The 20160-nt window shown below is 38.1% G+C and overlaps 2 protein-coding genes across 2 annotated transcripts in view; both read right to left on the bottom strand.

Moving 5' to 3' along the window:
• LOC109415927 (cyclin G) overlaps positions 1-20160 on the bottom strand; it is a gene marked incomplete in the record, with an annotated part of 220614 nt that overhangs the window by 62198 nt on the left and 138256 nt on the right.
• LOC109415919 (adipocyte plasma membrane-associated protein Hemomucin-like) lies at positions 2243-19829 on the bottom strand. Its single transcript, XM_062850509.1, has 3 exons — positions 19378-19829; positions 3400-3608; positions 2243-3336 (listed from the first exon to the last, which is right to left on the bottom strand). Exons 1-3 carry the CDS (start codon positions 19488-19490, stop codon positions 2330-2332), a joined length of 1329 nt encoding a protein of 442 aa, XP_062706493.1. The 5' UTR covers positions 19491-19829; the 3' UTR covers positions 2243-2329.

Raw genomic sequence — 20160 nt, 5'->3', positions numbered from 1 at the left:
CCATTAACTCTTAGGAATTGTAATTATAAATATGTATTTGTTATAGTAGATGCCTTTTCAAAATATTTGAAACTTTATCCCTGTAAAACAACGAATACGAGTGAGGTTATCAAGCATCTGAAGCATTATTATAATGCATATTCAATTCCTGATCAAATTATTTCAGATCGTGGAAGTTGTTTCACTTCCAATAGCTTTAAAGAATTCAATAACGAGAATGAAGTAAAACATATTTTAATAGCTACAGGATGCCCAAGAGCAAATGGTCAAGTAGAACGATTTAATAGAGTGCTAACTCCTGTAATAGCAAAATTAGTTGAAAGCAATCCTTCGAGAGGTTTTGGTCCAATTCTATCAGACACTGAGCATTTCATTAATAATACTTTTTGTCGTTCAATAGGAAACACACCTTCGCAAGTATTATTTGGCATTAATCAAAAGAAAAAGGCGGTTAGTATAATTGAAAAGAGTATAAGTGAAAACACAGTTCATGAAAGAGATCTGATAAGTATTCGAGAAAAAGCAATTGCTATTAACAAGGCAATTCAAGTATACAATAAAAATAAATATGATTCTGAATGTAAGAAGAGCACACAGTATCAAGAAGGTGACTTGGTTTATATACCGCATCATGCAATTCCAGGTAGTTCGTGTAAGCTACAAGCACAGTTCAAAGGTCCTTACATTGTCAAAAAAACGCTTCCAAATAATCGTTACATTGTAGGCGATGTGGATGGTATTCAGCTAACTCGTGTACCCTTTACAGGAGTGTTTGATCCTGTCAATATGAAGTTATGGGATATTAGAAATGAATTGGATGCACATCGGGTCGATGTGGATGTCAGGATGGCCGAACTGTAGGAGATTATAGAAGTAGGCTATGATTTGTAGAATAGGGTCATTCGATGTAATGTCAGATTATTCAACCTCGAGTCGCCAAATATAGTAGACTTACCTATTCGGAGAAGCTCGTTGCGTTTCAATTACTTCACTTTGATGATTTTATTCAACCTTTAGCTGATTTGAGGTTCATTGGAAGGCTGATTTAAGGCTTAATATACGCTTAATCAGCAATAAATTAAAATTTTTAATTGTGTAAAAATAAAACAAAAATTCTTTCGTGAGCGTATTTTTACCATTAGCTGCGTCTATTTCCAGAAGAGATGTTTAGGAATGTAGGGGTTGTGTGCTAGTAGTGGACCCTGCGCCTATAGTGGACCCCCTACAGAAAAACCCAAATATAAATGCCCAAATCAACTGTTTCCTGGCAACTTCCACCGGGGGAACATCAATTACATTGCTTCACAGCACTTCCTGGCAAACGAATTTCCCAGTAGCCACAAAAATCGATTATTTTAACTATTTAATGAATGTAAACACTTAAAAGGGTTCACTATAGGGACATTCAGGAGGGTCCACTACAGGTTCCGTCGGCAGCGTGACAGCTAACATCAAATAGGGGGTCCACTATAGGCGCCAATCTATTTGTAAATAATCCTATAATGGACCCCGGTTCGGCCAAAGTCTACGCTCCATACAAATTTTCAATTTTTTATATGAACAAAAGTCTACGGAAGGGGAGGGGGGTCTGAGATGCCCAAAAATGAGTACGTAGTTTATCATTTGATATGTAACTATCCAGTTTTTGCATTTTCGAGTACTCGGAATACTTCATTAAGTGTAACTGACCTGAAAAGCCTAAATCTTCAGGATATTCTGTTGTTCTGAACCCGCTGTGTTAAGTAGCTATAGGCTTACTTTACGGTTTATGCGTTTTTACCGTGCCCTTTTCAGGGCGCTGTTAGAACCCATTGTTGTATGCTTTTGCGTTAGTACCCTCTTCCAGGGTGTCTTTTCCTATTTCCTTACCTGTCTCTATACCCACCCTAATCCTAATTTCCTTCCTTTGATGATGAAATAGGCTTTTATTGTGGCGATGGCACAAATGCCTCTAATGGAGGATAACGTGCCTCTGGAGCCGGCCTTCTGATACCGAACACCATTCAAGACAATTTGGAGATCTGTCATCTTTCCATAAAAACTATACCAGTGAAAAACGGGTTAGTGACTTATACTGTCATGCATAATTTCACCTTTATCCGTAGGGTGCGCGCGCTAACAGTATTTCCAAAATTTCAGCTGGGCTACTAGTTTTCTTGGTAGTCTTTATTTTAAAAAATATGCCTTCTGACTGTGCAACTGTGACTCCATATGGTATTTTACAGACCAAAAAAGACCAAAACATTTTCACGCACAAATCCTACTTTATTTATCCTTACACTTAAAATTCGACACAATGCACACAAACTACTCTACCCGAAACATCACCCTACAGTTCTTCGTGACCCGCTGGTTTCTGCTTCTTTTTGGTATCTACGGTAACCTTCGCTTGCGGCTTGCGTCCCGGCGTCACCAGCTGCAGCACCTCCTCCGTCAGCTTGACCTTCCGAATCGATGGATAGACCGGTGATCCGAGCAGCAGGTAGTCTCCACTCTGCACGGCGTGCGCTATCAAATTCGTCCGGCCATCGTCGCTGTGCAGGGCTGCCAGAATGTTTCCTTCCCAATCCAACCGGAGGACCGTGCCACGTTTTGGAAATAGCGGTGCGACGCTACCAAGATTCCCGATGAAGTTCGATACTCGCAAAGCCAGTTGATTACCGGTGTACTTGTAGAGGTAGTCGAACGGAAGTTCTGCGAGACTCATGACTCGGACGAGGAATTTTCTCACATGTGGGAATGGTGCCAACATGGCCAGCGGCGATGGGTTAGAACTATCGGCGGCAATCACCACCGAAGCCCATATCCCTGTGTCGTCCCCAACCAGATTATCGATCGATCCTGGCAGGCCAACGGTGAAGATGTCGTCCGATCCTGTCTTAGCACCTTTCAGATAATACCTACGGATCAGGTTTCCTCCGAGTTCGGCCACCAGCACGAAGCTTTCATCTTTGCTGAGAGCAACTCCGTTAGCACCGTAGACTTCATCGATCAGCACCCGGTTCTGACCGAAACCACGCGAGTAGTGCAAAAGACGTCCCGAAGGATTCACAAGCATGGCCTGCAGTGCGTCCTCAAAGCGGAAATCCGAAGACGTGTCCGACCAGTACAGATCTCCGTTCCTAGCGATAGCCAATCCATTCGGAATTCCAGGCTTTCGCGATACTTTACCGCCCTCGATGACCTTATCCAACGAAACTAGCAGTTTCTTCTCTCCGGTTTTTATCTGAACCTGGTATATGCCAAAGTAGGGTTCTACCACAATCAGGTTGTTACCCTGGGTATCGAAGGCCAACCCAAGTGGTCGACCACATACGCGTTCATCGTAGGTGCCCTCTGAAAAGACGAAAATTCAGATCAGGTTGAGTTACGCTCAATCATACCTCACAGTATACTCACGGCATTCCACACCGAACTTGGCCACCACTCGGATCTGGTCGTTTTTGGTTATTTCCAGCACTTTGCCTCCGGCAACGGATGCATAGGTTGTATTTCCTCGAACTAGAATGGTTTCCGGTGCTACCAGTTGATTTTCGAGCCACAGTTCGGCATTGTTGAGCAGCTGGTTAGGTGCGAGAACGCCTTCCAGTGGGCGTGGAGGGGTTACACTGAAACAACAGTAAAGTAGGGTTTAGGGGCAAGAGGTCGACAGGACAAATGGTTGTTGTATTGAATGAAAACTCCTACATTGGGACCTAGAATATTATTAGGAAACGGAAATATAAAAGTCGAGTCAAGTACAAGACACTGAAGACGACCTTACAGTTGAGGTCGAAATACGTATCTGTCAAAGGATGCAAATTCTTAGTGGAATTCAAAGGAACCGTACTTAACCCGATTTTCTTTTATTTACAGATATTCCCCTAACAAGCCCAGGTTAATCATCATCAACGGAAATATAACAATGTAGAACAAGTATGTAATAGAAGTTGTTGCAAACGAAACAGATTTTGTTCAACTGATTTGCCTGTTCTTTTATTGGGTTAACAGTTATACATTTATACTTAACAGTTTTTCGAAATGTGTCGTAAAATAACGCTAGAGGAATGTGAGGAAATTCTTCTAAAATGCTTCCAAAGGGTTCTTCGGGACCCTTCTTTAGTTTAAAACATGAGGCTAAATAAAGGTGGGATAGTTTAAATTATCACCTATATGGTTTCGCATTATGCGATTTACACATTGTGTGCTGTGTATCATCGCCTTTGGCGTTTTCCAATCGTTACCGATCTGGTTTTATTGCTGCTGATCTTTGTTGTGCTGTGATTGTAAAGAGTTTAATGTTGCCTAGTTTGGGTAGTGGCATAGTGGCTGCGGTTAGGATAGCTCAGATCAATATTCAGCATAAAAGAATAGCAACGATAGTATCGATCGTGCTGATCTACAGCGGCCTTCACTAAGTCATATAGGGACTAGAGTGAAAACAATAATTCTGAAGTATCTAGCATGTTATATTTCATTCATTGATAACAACAATGGAATGTTAGATATAAATGAACTTAATTTCAACCTTGAGATCAGTGTCTAAATAGGATCTTGTACCATTTGGGCAGGTGTACCTATTTTGGGCACTTACCGCTATAACTCAGTCAATTTCAAACGGATTGATTTGAATTTTTGTATAGAGTTAGGCACGTACAGTATCTTGCTCTATACAAAAACTCAAATCAATCGGTTTGAAATTGCCCAAGTAACACAACTTGTTACATTAATGTATATATTACGTGTTTCATACAAACGTCAAAGTTTTGTTCCGAATATGAAAAACTTATTTTCATACACTTATATCACCGAAAAAGCGCAAAAAATGGCGGCTTATAAAACATCTTTGATGTTACTAAAGATGTTTTTCAATACATTCATATAACATAAAATAAAGTATTGAATACGTTCCCAGCAACATCGTTATGACTCACACTATGCAAATAAATGTGCCACCTATTATGTGATATTTACTGATGGCTTAAAAAAAATATGACTCACATTTTATTTGCAATCTATCCTCGATGATTGGTCACTATGACAAAATTTCATGTGCCATTCAAAATTTATGGTGAAACAAGCATGTTCACTCTTAATGAATTCATTCGCTTTCCATCGGATTGTAAATATGAAGAAAATTTTTTTTGGAATATCTCTGATTTGTGTAGGTTTTTCAAACAAATTTTCAGACATGCAACATGGTGGCTACTTGACACAGTGCCGGTACGATGTTTTGGTAAGCTATTTTTGATTATGAAATGTGATGTGCTTATGACTGTAGAATTTTTAGTCGTTAAGGACAAGAAAATTTTATAATTTTATCAAATGTTTAAACTATCTCAGATAAATATTTATCGGGCGAAAACATGTAGATGAGCAAACGGCTATTAATAAAAATGTTTGTGCAACACTTTTTGGCAGGCACTGTAATTTATCTGGACTGGTAGGGAAAAAATCAAAATATATGAAAATACGTTTAAATTACTTCAATTGTACATCTTAATAACATGCTTGTTGAAAACCATTTGAATTGTTTCAAATACATAAATAAAACATCATAGTAACATATTCTGAACAAATAGAAAACAGCGTTGTAACTTTTGTTTTCAGATACTAGTTTTGAACATAGTTATAACAATAACAAAGCTAGAGTGCGGTTCATGGGGCCAATTTGAGAAAATTATTTCCTAACATTTTTCGGGATCAGTTAGTGTTAAAACAGTGCATTGAAGTGTGATTTAGCCGCTAGGTAAGTACCTAAAGTGATTATTAGGTAATAGGAGGACTGGCGTATAAGTGAAGTGCAAGCCATGCAGTTCTAAAGTGAGTTGTACAACCACCAACTTTTTTTTAGATAATATTCATATATCAAAGTGTTTAGTTCATAGCGGCATCATCAAGAGCGAAGAATGAAAAAATAAGTATTGGATGCTGTCATAGTTGCTCTCATAATTGAATTGCCTAGTATTTTAAGGCAAAAGATTTTACATAAATAATGTTAAAGTGCGAACTGGCAGAACAGCGATCTGATAAACTTCAAACTTCATTGAACGTATTTGATACGTAAAAATAACGTATTTGTAACATATGTGAGTACAAATGTTATAACTCTGTGCTGCAGATTTTTTACATAACATCTTCAATTGGAAGATGATGAGGATACAAAATTGTTGTTTAATCAACGTAGAATTTACGTTACTCTAACTTGTCTGGAGGTTGATAATAATTTTCAGTGGCTTGTTATTGCCAAACATAGATAAAACATAATTTCAACACAAGATGTGTATGAATACGATTATAGTACAGCATTACAACATCTTTTTCAAATTTTATTTTCAAAGATGTTTTCTGTGTTACTTGGGTGACTTAGTTATAGCAGCAAGTGCCCAAAATAGGTACACCTGCCCAAATGGTACAAGACCCTAATTATGTAAATATTTTTTTGAAACTTCAAATCGACAAATAAACGCACTATTTAAAAAAAATCCATCTTTGCTGACTTATGCCCAAGTGGCCTTAGTCCAACAATCTTACTTTCTAGGAAACCTTGTAAACCCGGTGGTGTTTGCTTCAGTAAGAATGAAATGGCAAACTCGCGTGTCATGTCTCGAGCCTGTGTGCTTGTCAACAACGCAATCGTTGCCACTTTCGTCTCTAAATTAACCAACAGAAATGTATGAGCTGTCACAATTGATGTATCCGTTGGAAACCTCAACAGGAAATACGTCTATTATCCGGTTTATTTACTGCATGATGAACGATCCCCTACGGATGCTTTCAAACAAGTCATCGCATACTGTACCTACTTCAAAAGCCCTTCCGCTGATTGTTGGCAGTGATGCTAATGCTCACCATATCATTTGGGGCAGCTCAGAGATAAAGCGCTGAATGCATCTTTCCTCGTAAATCTGGGTCCTGAACCACGGTGCACTGTGACTTTTACACAAGGTTGTTTACGATATCGAGAAGGCATTCGCTCAAAAGCAATATTGTTTGGGTGTTTTCTTAGATATCGAGGGTGCCATTCGATACCATATTGGAAGCCACGCGGGGTCATGGTATATCTCCAATGATTTCCAATTGGATTCACCAAATGCTCAAAAATCGACATCTCTTCTCGACATTGCGTCAAGCAGCCTTTAGGAAATTGAGTGTTTGTGGATGCCCTTAACCTTTCAGGACGCGCGCGCCATCAAGCAACCGAAACTGCACCGCGCCCGCATTGTATACGACGAGCGAGGTTTTTTGGTAGTGTTGTACTTTTTACAACAGCGCGCGTCCTGAAGGGTTAAGGGGGAGTCTTATCATCACTTTTGTGGAATCTCTTAGCAGATACGCTATTGAGGCAACTCAATGATAGCGGTTTTCCTACTTATGGTTTTGCCGACGACTATCCAACATTGTGTCAAACAGCACCCTTTTTAACCTGATGCAAAGCGCTCTTCAGATAGTTGAGGGTTAGTGTTGCCAATATGGCCTTTCGGTTAATCCGAGTAAAACATCTATTGTTCTTTTTACGGAAAGGCGAAACCGTGATGGCGATCGACCTTTGCGTCTCTTTGATTCTGAAATCGATGTAACTGAACATGTAAAGTACGTTGGAGTTATTCTTGATTCCAAGCTACTACTCCCGTGAACCGCAGATCAACATACACCTCGTTGTTTCCACTTTTGGTGAATTGGGACAAAGTGATCTTACAATCGCTTGTAATTTTTCATATAGGACATTTTCCACGAAATTCCCTTCCCTGGAAGAGTGAACATCTGATTATCTGGAGAGAAGTATTTCAAAAGGCATCGTATGTTACACTGATGGCTTCCTTCTCGAAGGTCGAGCAGATGCTGGTGTTTATTCTCGTGAGCTAAGGCTGTATCAGTCTTACTCACTTGGTAGACACTGCACCGTTTTTCAGGCCGAAATCTTTGCTCTTATGTGCGGAATGCAATCAGCACTTCAGCAGCACGTAATGGGCTAAGTAATATACTTCTGTGCAGATTGCCAGGCTGCTATTAGAGCACTTGCGTCGGCCAACTCTAGGTCGAAGATAGTTATCGATTGTCGAACTCAAATCGAGGAGCTGAATTCAGCTAACACTGTTCACCTTGTATGGATACCTGGCCATTCTTCCATCGCTGGAAATGAATTGGCTGATGAGTTAGCTCGCTCTGGAGCATCACATGACTTGGCCCTGAGCCGGTATCCAAGTGTTGGGTAAAGCTTCAGATTGACACTTGGGCTGCTAGTCAGCACGTTTGAAGTCATATCGTGAAACAAAACTGTATTGTACTGAGCCATCTCTATGAGTGGGGAAGTATCTAACAAATCTGTCAAAGCAGAATCGCAGTATGCTGGTCAAAGCATTGACTGGCCACTGCCGACTCAGCTATCACATGGCGAATATTCAGTAAGCTGGCATGTGATAGCTGTGAATCCGATTATGGAACTTCGTATCACAGACAAACAGACGTAACACTCGAATAATTCCCATCGTACACCGATTTATCGGTCTTTTTCAAAATATTATAGTTGGCCAACTGCCCACCCGTGGCGCTCGCATCGTTTTTGTTCGAGTTTGACGTTTGCTCACTACCGTCACCTAGTTGATGGTCGGCCAAACTTAGTCCTTTTAGCATTGGGCGAATATCTTTCCGTGACGATGATTTGAATCGGAAAATGTTCGAAGTGTTACGTCTGTTTGTCTGTGTTCGTATCATTTGATATGTAACTGTCCAGTTTTTGCGCAACTGCGTTTCCTAGTACTCGGTAAACACTTTAAGTGAAACTGACTTCAGAAACCTGAATATTCCGGACGTTCTGTTGTTCTTGACCCGCTGTGGTAAAAAGCTATAGGCTCTCTTTACGCTTTATGCGCTATCACAGTGCTTTTTTCAGGGCGCTGTTTGAACCCATTGTGGTACGCCTTTTTTTCCTTCACTTCTCCCTCAGGTAAATGATGAATAGACTCGTGTTCATGGCGATGGCACAAATTTCCCAAATGGAGGAGAACGTGCCTCTGGAGCCGACCTACTGACACCTGATACCTGATAGGGTTAAGCGATTAAGCCCTATAGAGGAGCAGAAATGTGTTAGTTTGCAAACGTATTTGGCCATTTTCAAAAGTTACACGATATTTGTTTGTTACGTAATTTTTATATGACTCCACAAGACATCAACTGAATCAATATTTATAATAACATGTCAATTCTAGGTGAAACATACTTTTATTTGGTTTGGTTTGGTAACATAATACCACAGTATTATGTTTTAAAAATGAAAGCTAATTTAAAACTTAAGCTACTGACTTAGTGAGCGTATGTGTTATGTGAACTATGAATCATGTTGTTATTACAATATGCTATCACTTTAGGGTCCTTTTTATGTAAGCAGAATTAGGATCATTAGAATTTCCACTATTTCACATACAGAATCTGTGTTTTCTAGGATCTATATATTTTTTTATTTTCATTTTTTTTAACTATTCGATTTGAAATTCATTACATCGGGCTAGTGAGTTGGTCACTATTTTCGTGTAAGTCACTATAAAGTCACTATTTTCAAGACTTTTCAACTAAAGTCACTTTTTCTCCTAAAAAGTCACTATTTTCAACTATTTTCAATGTCCTAAAATCTTGTCAGTGAGTAAAACAAGAGTTGATATTTAAAATAGTGAAAATCAAGCATTGTGTTATTGGAAACAATAACTGTCTAGTACATATAGACATGTTAAATTTATTATTCGCCTTGTAACCGTTCGTCGAATAAGCACAAGAGAATCTTAAAACGCGATGGCTTTTGCGCCACTCTTGCGAACAAGAGACCATCGGTTCATTTTTAGGTTTGCCCGACTAATTTGACGACTCTACTCTCAAGGGCTCCTTCGAACGGCCGCTATCTTGAACAAAAACCCAAAATGCACTAAACTTTATACACATAAACGGACGAACTGAACCAATAACGGAAATTTACACCAAAAAGAGACTAAAAACAGAATTAACAAGAAAAAATAAACAATTAAGGGTCGCTGAAGTGAATTTATTCAAACGGAAAAAAATAACAATGAAACTAAGCACAACAAGCAATCAAATTCGTTTTACCGTATATTATTTTTCACAAACTGATCGTCAAGAAGTTTTGTGTATGTGTGTGTGTGTGTGTGTCTGTGTGTTATCATGGCCATGATTAACGTACCTGCGCAGGTTTTGATCTTCAACGGTGCTTCTTCGTGGCCAATCGTCGACGACTATGGGCTCTCCTTATTGTTCGCCGGGTTAAAGGTGCGGAGGGGTGTCGGCGGTCCGGTACTCTGCCCGATCATGCGTCAACCGCACGCAGGTAGGCCGGAAGTAATCCCCTTTATTCCGTTTGACTGCCATTTGTTGGCGGGCGAGGAGGAGCACCAGTAGAAATGGCTTGAAGCCCAAAATAAAAAGCGCCTCCTGGACGCTTTGAAAACAACAAATACGTGCACAGGGAGCAGAGTGTCTGCCCCTGGCGATAAAATCCACAAAATAAAACTTTTCAAACTAAAAACTGGGAGAAGATCGCCGGAGCTCACTTCTGTTCACCAGCCGACTCTATCTTAAAGTCATGGAGTCAAGTCGATTTCTCTAGTCAAGTAAATTTCCTGCTATTGAAGCAGTCGTCTATTCAATCTACCAACTATTATATACAAGTGCGCCAAATTCAAATTGCACATGGTCGTAAAAACTATTTAGCGCCATCGAAAAAGTCCTATAAGATACGTAACACGAATCGTCATTAGCTTAGCTTAGACACAAACTTTACATGAAACGGATAATCTCTATCATAGGAAACGGTTCAAACTCAAAGACAAATTCAACGAATCTAATTTAAATAAGATTTTACTTACAAAAGATAAAAACGTCAAAAACTACAAATTAACGAAAACAGTAATAATTTAAAGAAACGAACTTTGAATTAAAATACTAAAATATAAAAAAAAAAAAAACGTTATTAATCCAAATTTATTTAACTGAATTCAAACTTTATTTTACTTAAACAGAATAAAAACGTCAAAACGTTACAGCCTTTGTGAAGTGACTGACCTAGACTTTTTTTTGCAAATAATTCATGCGACTACACTTCTAACAGAAATTTATGATGGTATTATTTTGATAAAATAACTGTCAAAGTTACTTGGGCATTTGACACTTGCTGAAACTCTTGGCGGAGTTTAAATTGATATTTTCAGTGAACATGCTGGAAGTCTTGTGTTCCTGTAATATAATTGTAATAATTTCTGTATGAATTTCTTGCAAGATCTTCCGTGTGATATTCTGGTGTACTACCTGAAAGAAGTTCTAGCAGATTTCGTAGGTCTGATAAAATTCTTTAAGGAACGTCCAACGAATCAAAATCCCTTCAAAATGTCGGGAATAGTTTTTTGCAATACTTCTCAATTATGTTCTGAACCAAAAATCTTGAAAAAGAATAACGTTGCATTCGGAAAATATTTGTTGGTGAAAGTCTTCCAGTATGCTTTTGTAGTAGTCCTGTATGATTTACAACGAAACTCATTGAGAGATATCCGAGATGATATCTCCTAAAGAACTGCAAAAAGGTGCATTTTTTTACAAGAGTTGTTTCAGGAGCACCGTAAAATACTTTTTGACTGTTTTTTTTTTCAGAGAAAAAAATCTAGGGATTTTCCCAGATAATCCTTGAGAAAGTCCTCCACAAATTACTCTATACTTTTTTCCTAGGATAAACCCATTAATTAGTCGAGAACAGAACATAGCTGTGTTATCTCAGGCGCAATCGAACCAATATATTTTCTCTTGAATTCGTTGCTCACTTTTTGGATCACAAATTGTTTCAAATGTTTAAATTTCATATTGAAAACGAAAGCTAATAACACTAGTTCTCTGAAGAAGAAATTAAATACAATAAATGCCTGATGAAATAGGAAAATATAACTATTATATTGAATCTTAGTCCAACCCGAACTTTCCAGACTTCCAGATAATCCTGTCGATGAGATATTTCAAAGAAATTTGGAATTTTGTCACAAGTTCATCTAACATTGCTTTGGTTTATCAGAACGATCGTTACATACAGGGGATACCCAAAATAACTGGGACACGTAAAATTTCCACTTTTCAAAAAATGTTTAACTCGCTGTAACTTTTCGAAAAGGGCATCAAATATTCTCAAATTTTTACTGTGAGTTCATCAACTAGTTGTGTATGTGTGGTTCAAATTTGGAAAAGATCGGGCCATTCTACACGAAGTTATAAAGATTCTAGAAAACGGTATAATTATCCGATAGCCAACTTTGAGCTGTTATATCTCCGGATTCAATGAACCGTATGCAATGAAATTTTGATCATTTATGACTAATATAATGAACTTTCAAAAACTGTTGACTTAATTTAAAATTATTAATGAGAAAAAAAAGTTAGAGCCATTTCATTTTTTTAGTAAATTTATCTATTTTTCATATGCATCCCATTACTTTTTCAATTTAATGCCGGCTATTTGGTAGCTTTCCTTTGAAACATAAATATATTCAAGTCAATTAGAGGGAATTTAAATGAACTTTAATTACTATCCCGAATTTTGAAACGATGATGAAGTTTTGGATAAATTGGTGATATATTAGAAAAATAATATAATCGTTATAATTTTCTTTCGTGTAAAGAATATTAAGTTTAGTCAAAAGTTTTTAATAGCTCATTATATAAGTCATAAATGATCAAAATTTCATTGCATTCGGTTCATTGAATCCGGAGATATAACAGCTCAAAGTTGGCCATCGAATAATTATACCTTTTCCTAGAACCTTTATAACTTCGTGTAGAATAGGTCGATCTTTTCCAAATTTTGACCACTGATACACAACTACCGTGACCGGCCCTAATTCTGCGCAGTCCCTAATTCGGCGCACTTTCTCGAATATACCACAAAATCACGGACGCTAGTTCAATATTGTCTTCAAATATATTTTTTGAATATTGCTTCAATAGTAATGAAAAAGTTTGTGAAGAAAAATTTTTCAAATCAACGATCATTATTTTGTAAAAAAATAAAATGATGTTGCAAGTACTGTAAATTGCCTGAAATCTGTGTCCGTTAGCGAAACTGCTAAAAAGTTGCTTCATGAACTGAAGCATTTTGCGACATAATTAATGAAGAGAATGTCTGCTTTTCCATGCGCATCCTGTACTGCTGTCTTCGAGGAATCAGAATCGGCAAAAAACAATTGAATTTTTTTCTTCTTTTTTAAATCTTCTTGTTCTTCTTAGGTGCGCAGAATTAGGAACCGGTATTAAATGGTGGTCCTAATTCTGCGCAGACATTTCAACACTAAGTTTTGAACATATAATTAATAAACAAACATCATATAAATGCCACCATAGTTATAACTAGGATATTCTATGTTTCTAGCAATCCGGTGAATGTAATTACGGCTCAAGAAGTTAGTTTATGAGCTTTGAAAGCTAATTTACGATTTTTGAATTTTTGATCTGATGATAGTTCGACCGGACTAACCATTTGTTTTAAACATTTGTTATCAACCTCGGGGGAAATTTTATTTATTCATGCAAGCATTCGTCAAATGCGATATATCATGTGAGTTTACATGGAATTTTCTTGAACAGTGAAAACCCTGGAGTTAGACAAGAAAGAAGTCTCAGTTTAGTCTAGTCTAGTCTAGTCTAGTCTACACATACACAGCCATTCATTGAAAGAATCCTGGAAAATGATAGAATCGACTACTTCTATCATTTTTCTTGTCATTATCAATGCTTGCAGCACATCGGGGATGTAATACAAGAATTGAAGCGGCCAGGCCTACTGTGCAGCGTTTTGCTGTGGATATTGATACCACGATAATGCTATAGAACGGGGACATCTCGTACCAACCGCTCAGCATATTAAGCATTTATATAGTATAAACGTGAAGTAAATTCGTTGGGAGTGACTTTGCTAAGAAAGTTAATGTCACTCCGTCGATAGTCTTCCTCCTGGGATGGGACATAGGAATTTGAGCCTCATGTCCAGGCTCGAAAGCCTAGGCTTAAGCGCCATTACTCGCTCTCTGAAACGAGAAAAAAGCAGAGTGACCCCTTCCCCATGTACATATAATAAAATATGTATGTGGTATGGTAAATATCCCAAAGGAAATGCATCTAATAATTGTGATAATGGTATGGACAACAAACATGATTTAAATCAGAACGAACTCACCAAATTCATCAATTAGATTGCGCCGTTCATCAGCTACAGAAACGGGTTTGATTTCCTTCTTATCAGCCGTACTATTTTTCTTCTAATGAAGCTGAGAAAATGTTGCATTCATCCACTACCAACAGCATCTTCGACAGGCATGTCAGGTTCCAAAAGGTTTCGATGTAACTTCTCAGTGCTTTTACTTTAACGGTTTGCCTTTTCCTAGCCTGCGATCTTTTTTTTCATTTTCGCAGATACACGTATGTTTTCAACGCAAATGCAACTTACGCGTCTAAACGCACATCACAAATTCTACAAAAATAACCACTTCGCTTATATTTCATAAATGAGTTGTTTTTCAACAACCTGGGCCATCCCTTGCAGACCACTTCATAGAATCTTCTCACAGTATTTCCGGCAGAATTCCATTTGAATCACTTCATCAAACAGCTTTCCGGCGCGATCTGAAGGCACCAAACCAGCCGCATGACCACCTTGTCGGTCGAATGTAAAAGCGCGCGGGTGAGGATTTTGGACTTTGGATTCTTTTTTTTTTCGTCCCACTGGTAACACTTAAAGGGTACCACGATAGGAAGTAATTGAATAAAAAAGGCAGCTGCAAAAACTATTCGCCGAATTGGTCCATAATGATGACAAGCAGCACGAAAAACACAACCTTAGACAAGAAAGAAGTCTCAGTTTGCAAACAAAGATTGTGCCACCTTGTCATGGCGAAAAAGTTTATATTGCCTTTAGAAATGAAAGTAAATTTTACTAAAATGTGCATATGCGAATAACTAAAAAGCTTTACGTAGTAGTATTCGATAATGCTACAAAATCCTTTTGTGTATTATGATTAAAATTCCCTTTCCTTAGTAGTCAAAGGAGGTAGTATCAATGTTCAGGTTTCAGGACATGCAAAGTTCCAATATGGTCGTAATGTCGTATAAAAGTTGAAAATGAAGAATTCAATTGAATTTCATCTATGAATCATGTTCTCATTACAATATGTTATCTTTTTAGAGTTTTTCCCATGTGCGCAGAATTAGGAACATTAGTGCGCAGAATAAGGAACATTCCAAAGAAGGGTGCGCAGAATTAGGAACAGAGACACACTTTAGAATTTTCATGATTTTACATATAAATTGAGTGTTTTGTATAAGAATTATATTTTTCACTCATTTACAAAGCTAATGACTATGTGCGGTCAAAAATTCAGCCAAATTGGTTCGATTTGGAATTTGTTACAGCTGATTGAAATTGAAAAAGTCTTAGATGCGCAGAATATGGGCCCTCCACGGTAGTTGATGAACTTACAGTACAAATTTGAGAATATTCGATGCCCTTTGCGAAAAGTTACAGCGAGTTAAACATTTTTTGAAAAGTGAAAATTTTACCTGTCCCAGTTATTTTGAGTATCCCCTGTACATTCTATGAAAAAAAAGTCGAAGCAAGTTCGCCGAGAAGTACTTAAGGAATTCCTTATAAAAGACCTTATTACTTTCTACTGTTCGTTTCCACTTTTATTGTTATTTAGAGAGGCTTCTTGCAAAAATATCCAAGGAATCATACTTTGCTGGATCTTACTTAAATTGATTCACACAATTTATTTCTGTGCATATGTTTTCTACATGAATTTCACCAAAAAATCGTTCAAAGAGTTTTCTAAGAATTTCATAAGAAATACCACATTCGAAGCACCGTCATACTCTAGGAGCATTGCAATTGCGTTGCAATTCTTATTTTCATTCTTGGCAGAATTTCCTCCAGAGATTTTTGCAAATATCACTCCAAGACGTTCCCCTGAAATCTCTCTACAAGTACGAAGAAAATGCCTCTGAGTGTTTCTTCTTAAATTCCTCTGATAAAATCGCCAAGAATTTCTTTATTAAGCAGAGTTAGCCTAAAACTACATCAGTAATTTTCCAAGAAATTCCATCAATGTGTTTCAAAGCGTTTCTACTGGTTCGAACACTTTCCAATTAGAAAAATAGTCACGGTTACATGTTCGCCCAATACTAAAAAGACTGAGTTTGGCCAACCATGAACTAGGTGGCGGTAGTGCGCAAACGTCAAACTCGAACAAAACCGATGGAAGCGCCACGGGTGGCCCGTTGACCAACTATCACATTTTAAAATTGGTCGTTTAATCGGTGTACGATGAGAATGATTAGAGTGTTACGTCTGTTTGTCTGTGCTACAAGTGTACGAAAATTGACCCATTCTCACCCCTTCGAGGGGGTGAGAATGGGTCAAGGGAACCGAACTTGTTCCGCATTGTCAACAAAGCAAGTTAATATAAAGTTCTCGTCAAGGTTGATACTATTTACCAATACTATATTATATGATAAATATGAGTTTGAGATTCTAAAAAGTATCAATGATGTTTCATCGAGCCGTAAAAGAAATATTTAAAAAAAGCCTTATTTTCAAAATTTTTTTGATGATTTTTCAAAAATGGACTAAATTGTTCTAGGAAGCTAATTTTTTGACAGGAACTGCTGGCAACTACGAGGATGACACCATTAAATTTCTGGTTCAATATTCGTAATATCTGATGAGATATTTCAGATAATCTCTCTCTCTCTTCTTGGCGTAACGTCCTCATTGGGACAAAGCCTGCTTCTCAGCTTAGTGTTCTATGAGCACTTCCACAGTTATTAACTGAGAGTTTCCTCTGCCAATGACCATTTTGCAAGCGTATATCGTGTGGCAGGCACGAAGATACTCTATGCCCAAGGAAGTCAAGGAAATTTCCTTTACGAAAAGATCCTGGACCGACCGGGAATCGAACCCGTCACCCTCAGCATGGTCATGCTGAATACCCGTGCGTTTACCGCCTCGGCTATATGGGCCCCAATTTCAGATAATATTTTGACCCAATCTCGCCCCACTGACCCATTGTCACCCCCATCGACGGTATTCGTCAACACATCCATTTACGACTATGCCCATTTACGAGCCTAGTCAATACAACGTTAGAAAATTGCATATATGTACATACAATTTGTACAATTTTTTGAATGAACGTGAAAGTTTTTTCTCGAAAATGTTCATTATGCGGTACTCCAGGGTTTTCTGAAACAAGTTCATCCAACAATTTATAGTTACATTATTTTATGTGTCAAAAGTCACTAATTAGTCACTTTTTTGCTTCCTACAAGTCACTATTTGGTCACTATTTTCGAGAAGTTGGTCACTAAATTAACTATTTTGACCATCAGGCCTTGTTACCAGTCCTGTAGGGGTAGGCGGGGCATAATGAGCAGCCTAAGCATTTTGCCACCAAATCCAGTAAATTAAATGCAACCAATGTGTAATTTTAACGTTCAATCCTCATTTGAACCTTAACTGACGAAAGCTAATCGTTGAAATTCCGAATAAAGTTATAATGTTGTAGAATTTTATGTTTTTAAAAACGTATAAAATCGCGAGTTGCGTTTTGTGGGTGGGGCATAATGAGCACCCTAGGTGGGGCAGGATGATCAATATCAGTTTTGTACACAATCAAATGCTAATTGACTATTCTTGTCAATGATAAAGCATACCGGCAACAATCAATGAGAATTTGAAGGGATTACGGGGTTTAATTTGTAGGGAACTGTGGGGTTTCAATGAGTCTTCTATTGAGGAATTTTTAAACGGTGATAATTTACAGATACTGAAATTTTCAAGTTAATAAATTGAAAGTTACAAACAAAACCTTACTATATGCATCAAAACAGAGAAAACCAAAATTAAAATTTGTTTGTTGAAGATGTTTACCATTTTCATTATTTTATCACTAGTAGCTCATTCTGCCCCACCCTACTACCAACTCTTTGAAGCATATTTTTTCAACAAAATAATTATACAAATAGTTGAAAAGTGTTACAAATACATTTCATTGGCCTAGGGAATATCAAGAAAATCGATAGATGCCCACTAAGTTGTGATTTTGATACCCAAAACCTTATTTTAGGCCACCTGATTCTTATAATATTTTCCCAGTACATGACCACTTTACGCATTTTGATATTTTTTTCAAGGTAAACGGATTTTATGACTAAAGTTTTGTCATCAACTCATTGGATTTTAGATAATAAGGCTACAATCAAGCAATTTGTTTTGTTAATTTGAAGACTTACAGTGAAAATACAAGGTGCTCATTATGCCCCACCTGCTCATTATGCCCCGCCTACCCCTACTCGTCGCCCCAAGAGTTCTGCTCGTATTTATTTTCGATGCTTGAAATAAAAGAACAAAAAGTTAGAAGGGGTCTAGAGTAGTGGGCTTCCCCTGACTCAAATTGCTACTTAATAACTGTTATAGGGTATGTGTGCCATCAGTAATCTCACGCTACCATATTCACCCTATTCGAAAACAAGCGAATACGGCACCGATTGATTCCCTTCTTTTTGTTCATGGGTGCTCACTTCTAACAAAAAATATAATAAAAGGAACAAAACAAACAGCGCTTCAATCTTTTGTTTTCCGTAGGAGGAAAATGGGAGCCACATGCTGAATAAAGGAACCAATTCCCCACCAATGCCTTCTGTAATCAGGTGAAGTTATTAACAGTGTTCTTGGACCAAAACAAATGTAGAGTTGTGTACCTAGACCTAGACCAAGGGTTCAAATAACAAACTCTAATGATTAGATTTTGATGTCATAAAAAAATCAAATAACGTTATGTAACAAAACGCGTAATATTATCCTATGGGCGTCTTCGATCCATAATACTCCATACATTACATGATACGCAAAGGGAGGGAAGTCAAAAGAGAGTCACTTTAGCGTTATGAATTCACCATGCTTAGGCATATGACGACACTTGAGAAAGACCTCGTCATCGTTAAGTCAATGATTCATTAACTTTGACCAACCTTGAATTGATAACCATTCAAAAATAAACATATTCCAGAATGACGTGATGGAATTAAAATAAGACTGAACACGTCACTATGGTTCAACGATGGTAGCCAATTCCCACGTCAGTTTACATTGAGTAGAGAGATTGATATCGAAAAAAACCAAAATAGCTTTCTTTTCACTGTTCTCCACACAAAGCGCATCTCCAGGAGGATCTTCAACAATATTTTCCCATTTAAAACGAACGAATAACGGAACAGCTGCTGCCGGTTCAGTTGAACCCCTCTTGCGCGTTTGTGTCGTCACATACAATAATGGTTAAAGCACACACAAAATGCACGGTATGATCTCACCTAAACGCCTTGAACGGAAACGTCGGATACGGAGGCAGCCCCGGCAGGAAGGTCACCAGCAGCACAGCCAGTGTCACTTTTAGCAGTTTGGACTTGAGACATTTGCAGGCCATTTTTGGCGTAATAAGATGGTTTTGTACGCGCACCAGTTCCTAGTGACTATCACCCGTTCTAACAACAGAATGAACTGATCGCTCACGGCGGCGCAGTGGTGCAACTCCGCTCCGAAAGCGTTCAACACCTCAACCTTGTTTCCACAGTCTAGTAAACTCGACTTCGAATCACCACAACCGGCACTTGTGGTGCATTGGTTGAATCTGCCTTGCTTCACACACTCTTCAGCAGACTCGTCTTGGCGCGATACAAATATACCGTTCGATAAATATCCGATTCTTCTGGAGGACTGTTGGTTTCTGCTGCTTTCTATCTATAAATATTTGGTCAGATTATGTTAGTAGGTAGGCTGGTTCATGGTATTGTGTTGAGCGCAACGGTGTATGGATAAATCCAGTTTCTCCAGTGCCGGCGTGGTTCTTTATCTATTATACCTGACTACGTTTCTTTTGAATGTGCGGTACCTATTCCTCGCCGGGTGGTGATTGAATAAAAAAAATACCTCGCGTTACATTTGAAAAGGGCCTATCCCTAAAATGTAAACAAATCGATTTTGATACCTTTCCATAGCATCCCCCAACAGTAACATACTGTGAAAACATCACCCGCCTAACCGTTAATCTTATCAGAATAAACCCCACCTTCAAAACGGCCGATCATTGCTTTTTT

The sequence above is a fragment of the Aedes albopictus genome, chromosome 1, assembly GCF_035046485.1.
Source record: "Aedes albopictus strain Foshan chromosome 1, AalbF5, whole genome shotgun sequence".
Taxonomy (NCBI): domain Eukaryota; kingdom Metazoa; phylum Arthropoda; class Insecta; order Diptera; family Culicidae; genus Aedes; species Aedes albopictus.
Note: the sequence above shows the minus strand (reverse complement) of the source record. Positions and strands in the feature narration are given on the sequence as shown.

Excerpts from the sequence above, each read along its gene's own strand:
- LOC109415919 (XM_062850509.1), bottom strand. The coding sequence starts at position 19,490 with ATGGCCTGCAAATGTCTCAAGTCCAAACTGCTAAAAGTGACACTGGCT. Across the intron at positions 3,609-19,377 it reads TTTCCGTTCAAGGCGTTTAG|TGTAACCCCTCCACGCCCAC; the intron begins GTGAGATCATAC and ends CTGTTGTTTCAG. Across the intron at positions 3,337-3,399 it reads CAAGTTCGGTGTGGAATGCC|AGGGCACCTACGATGAACGC; the intron begins GTGAGTATACTG and ends TCGTCTTTTCAG.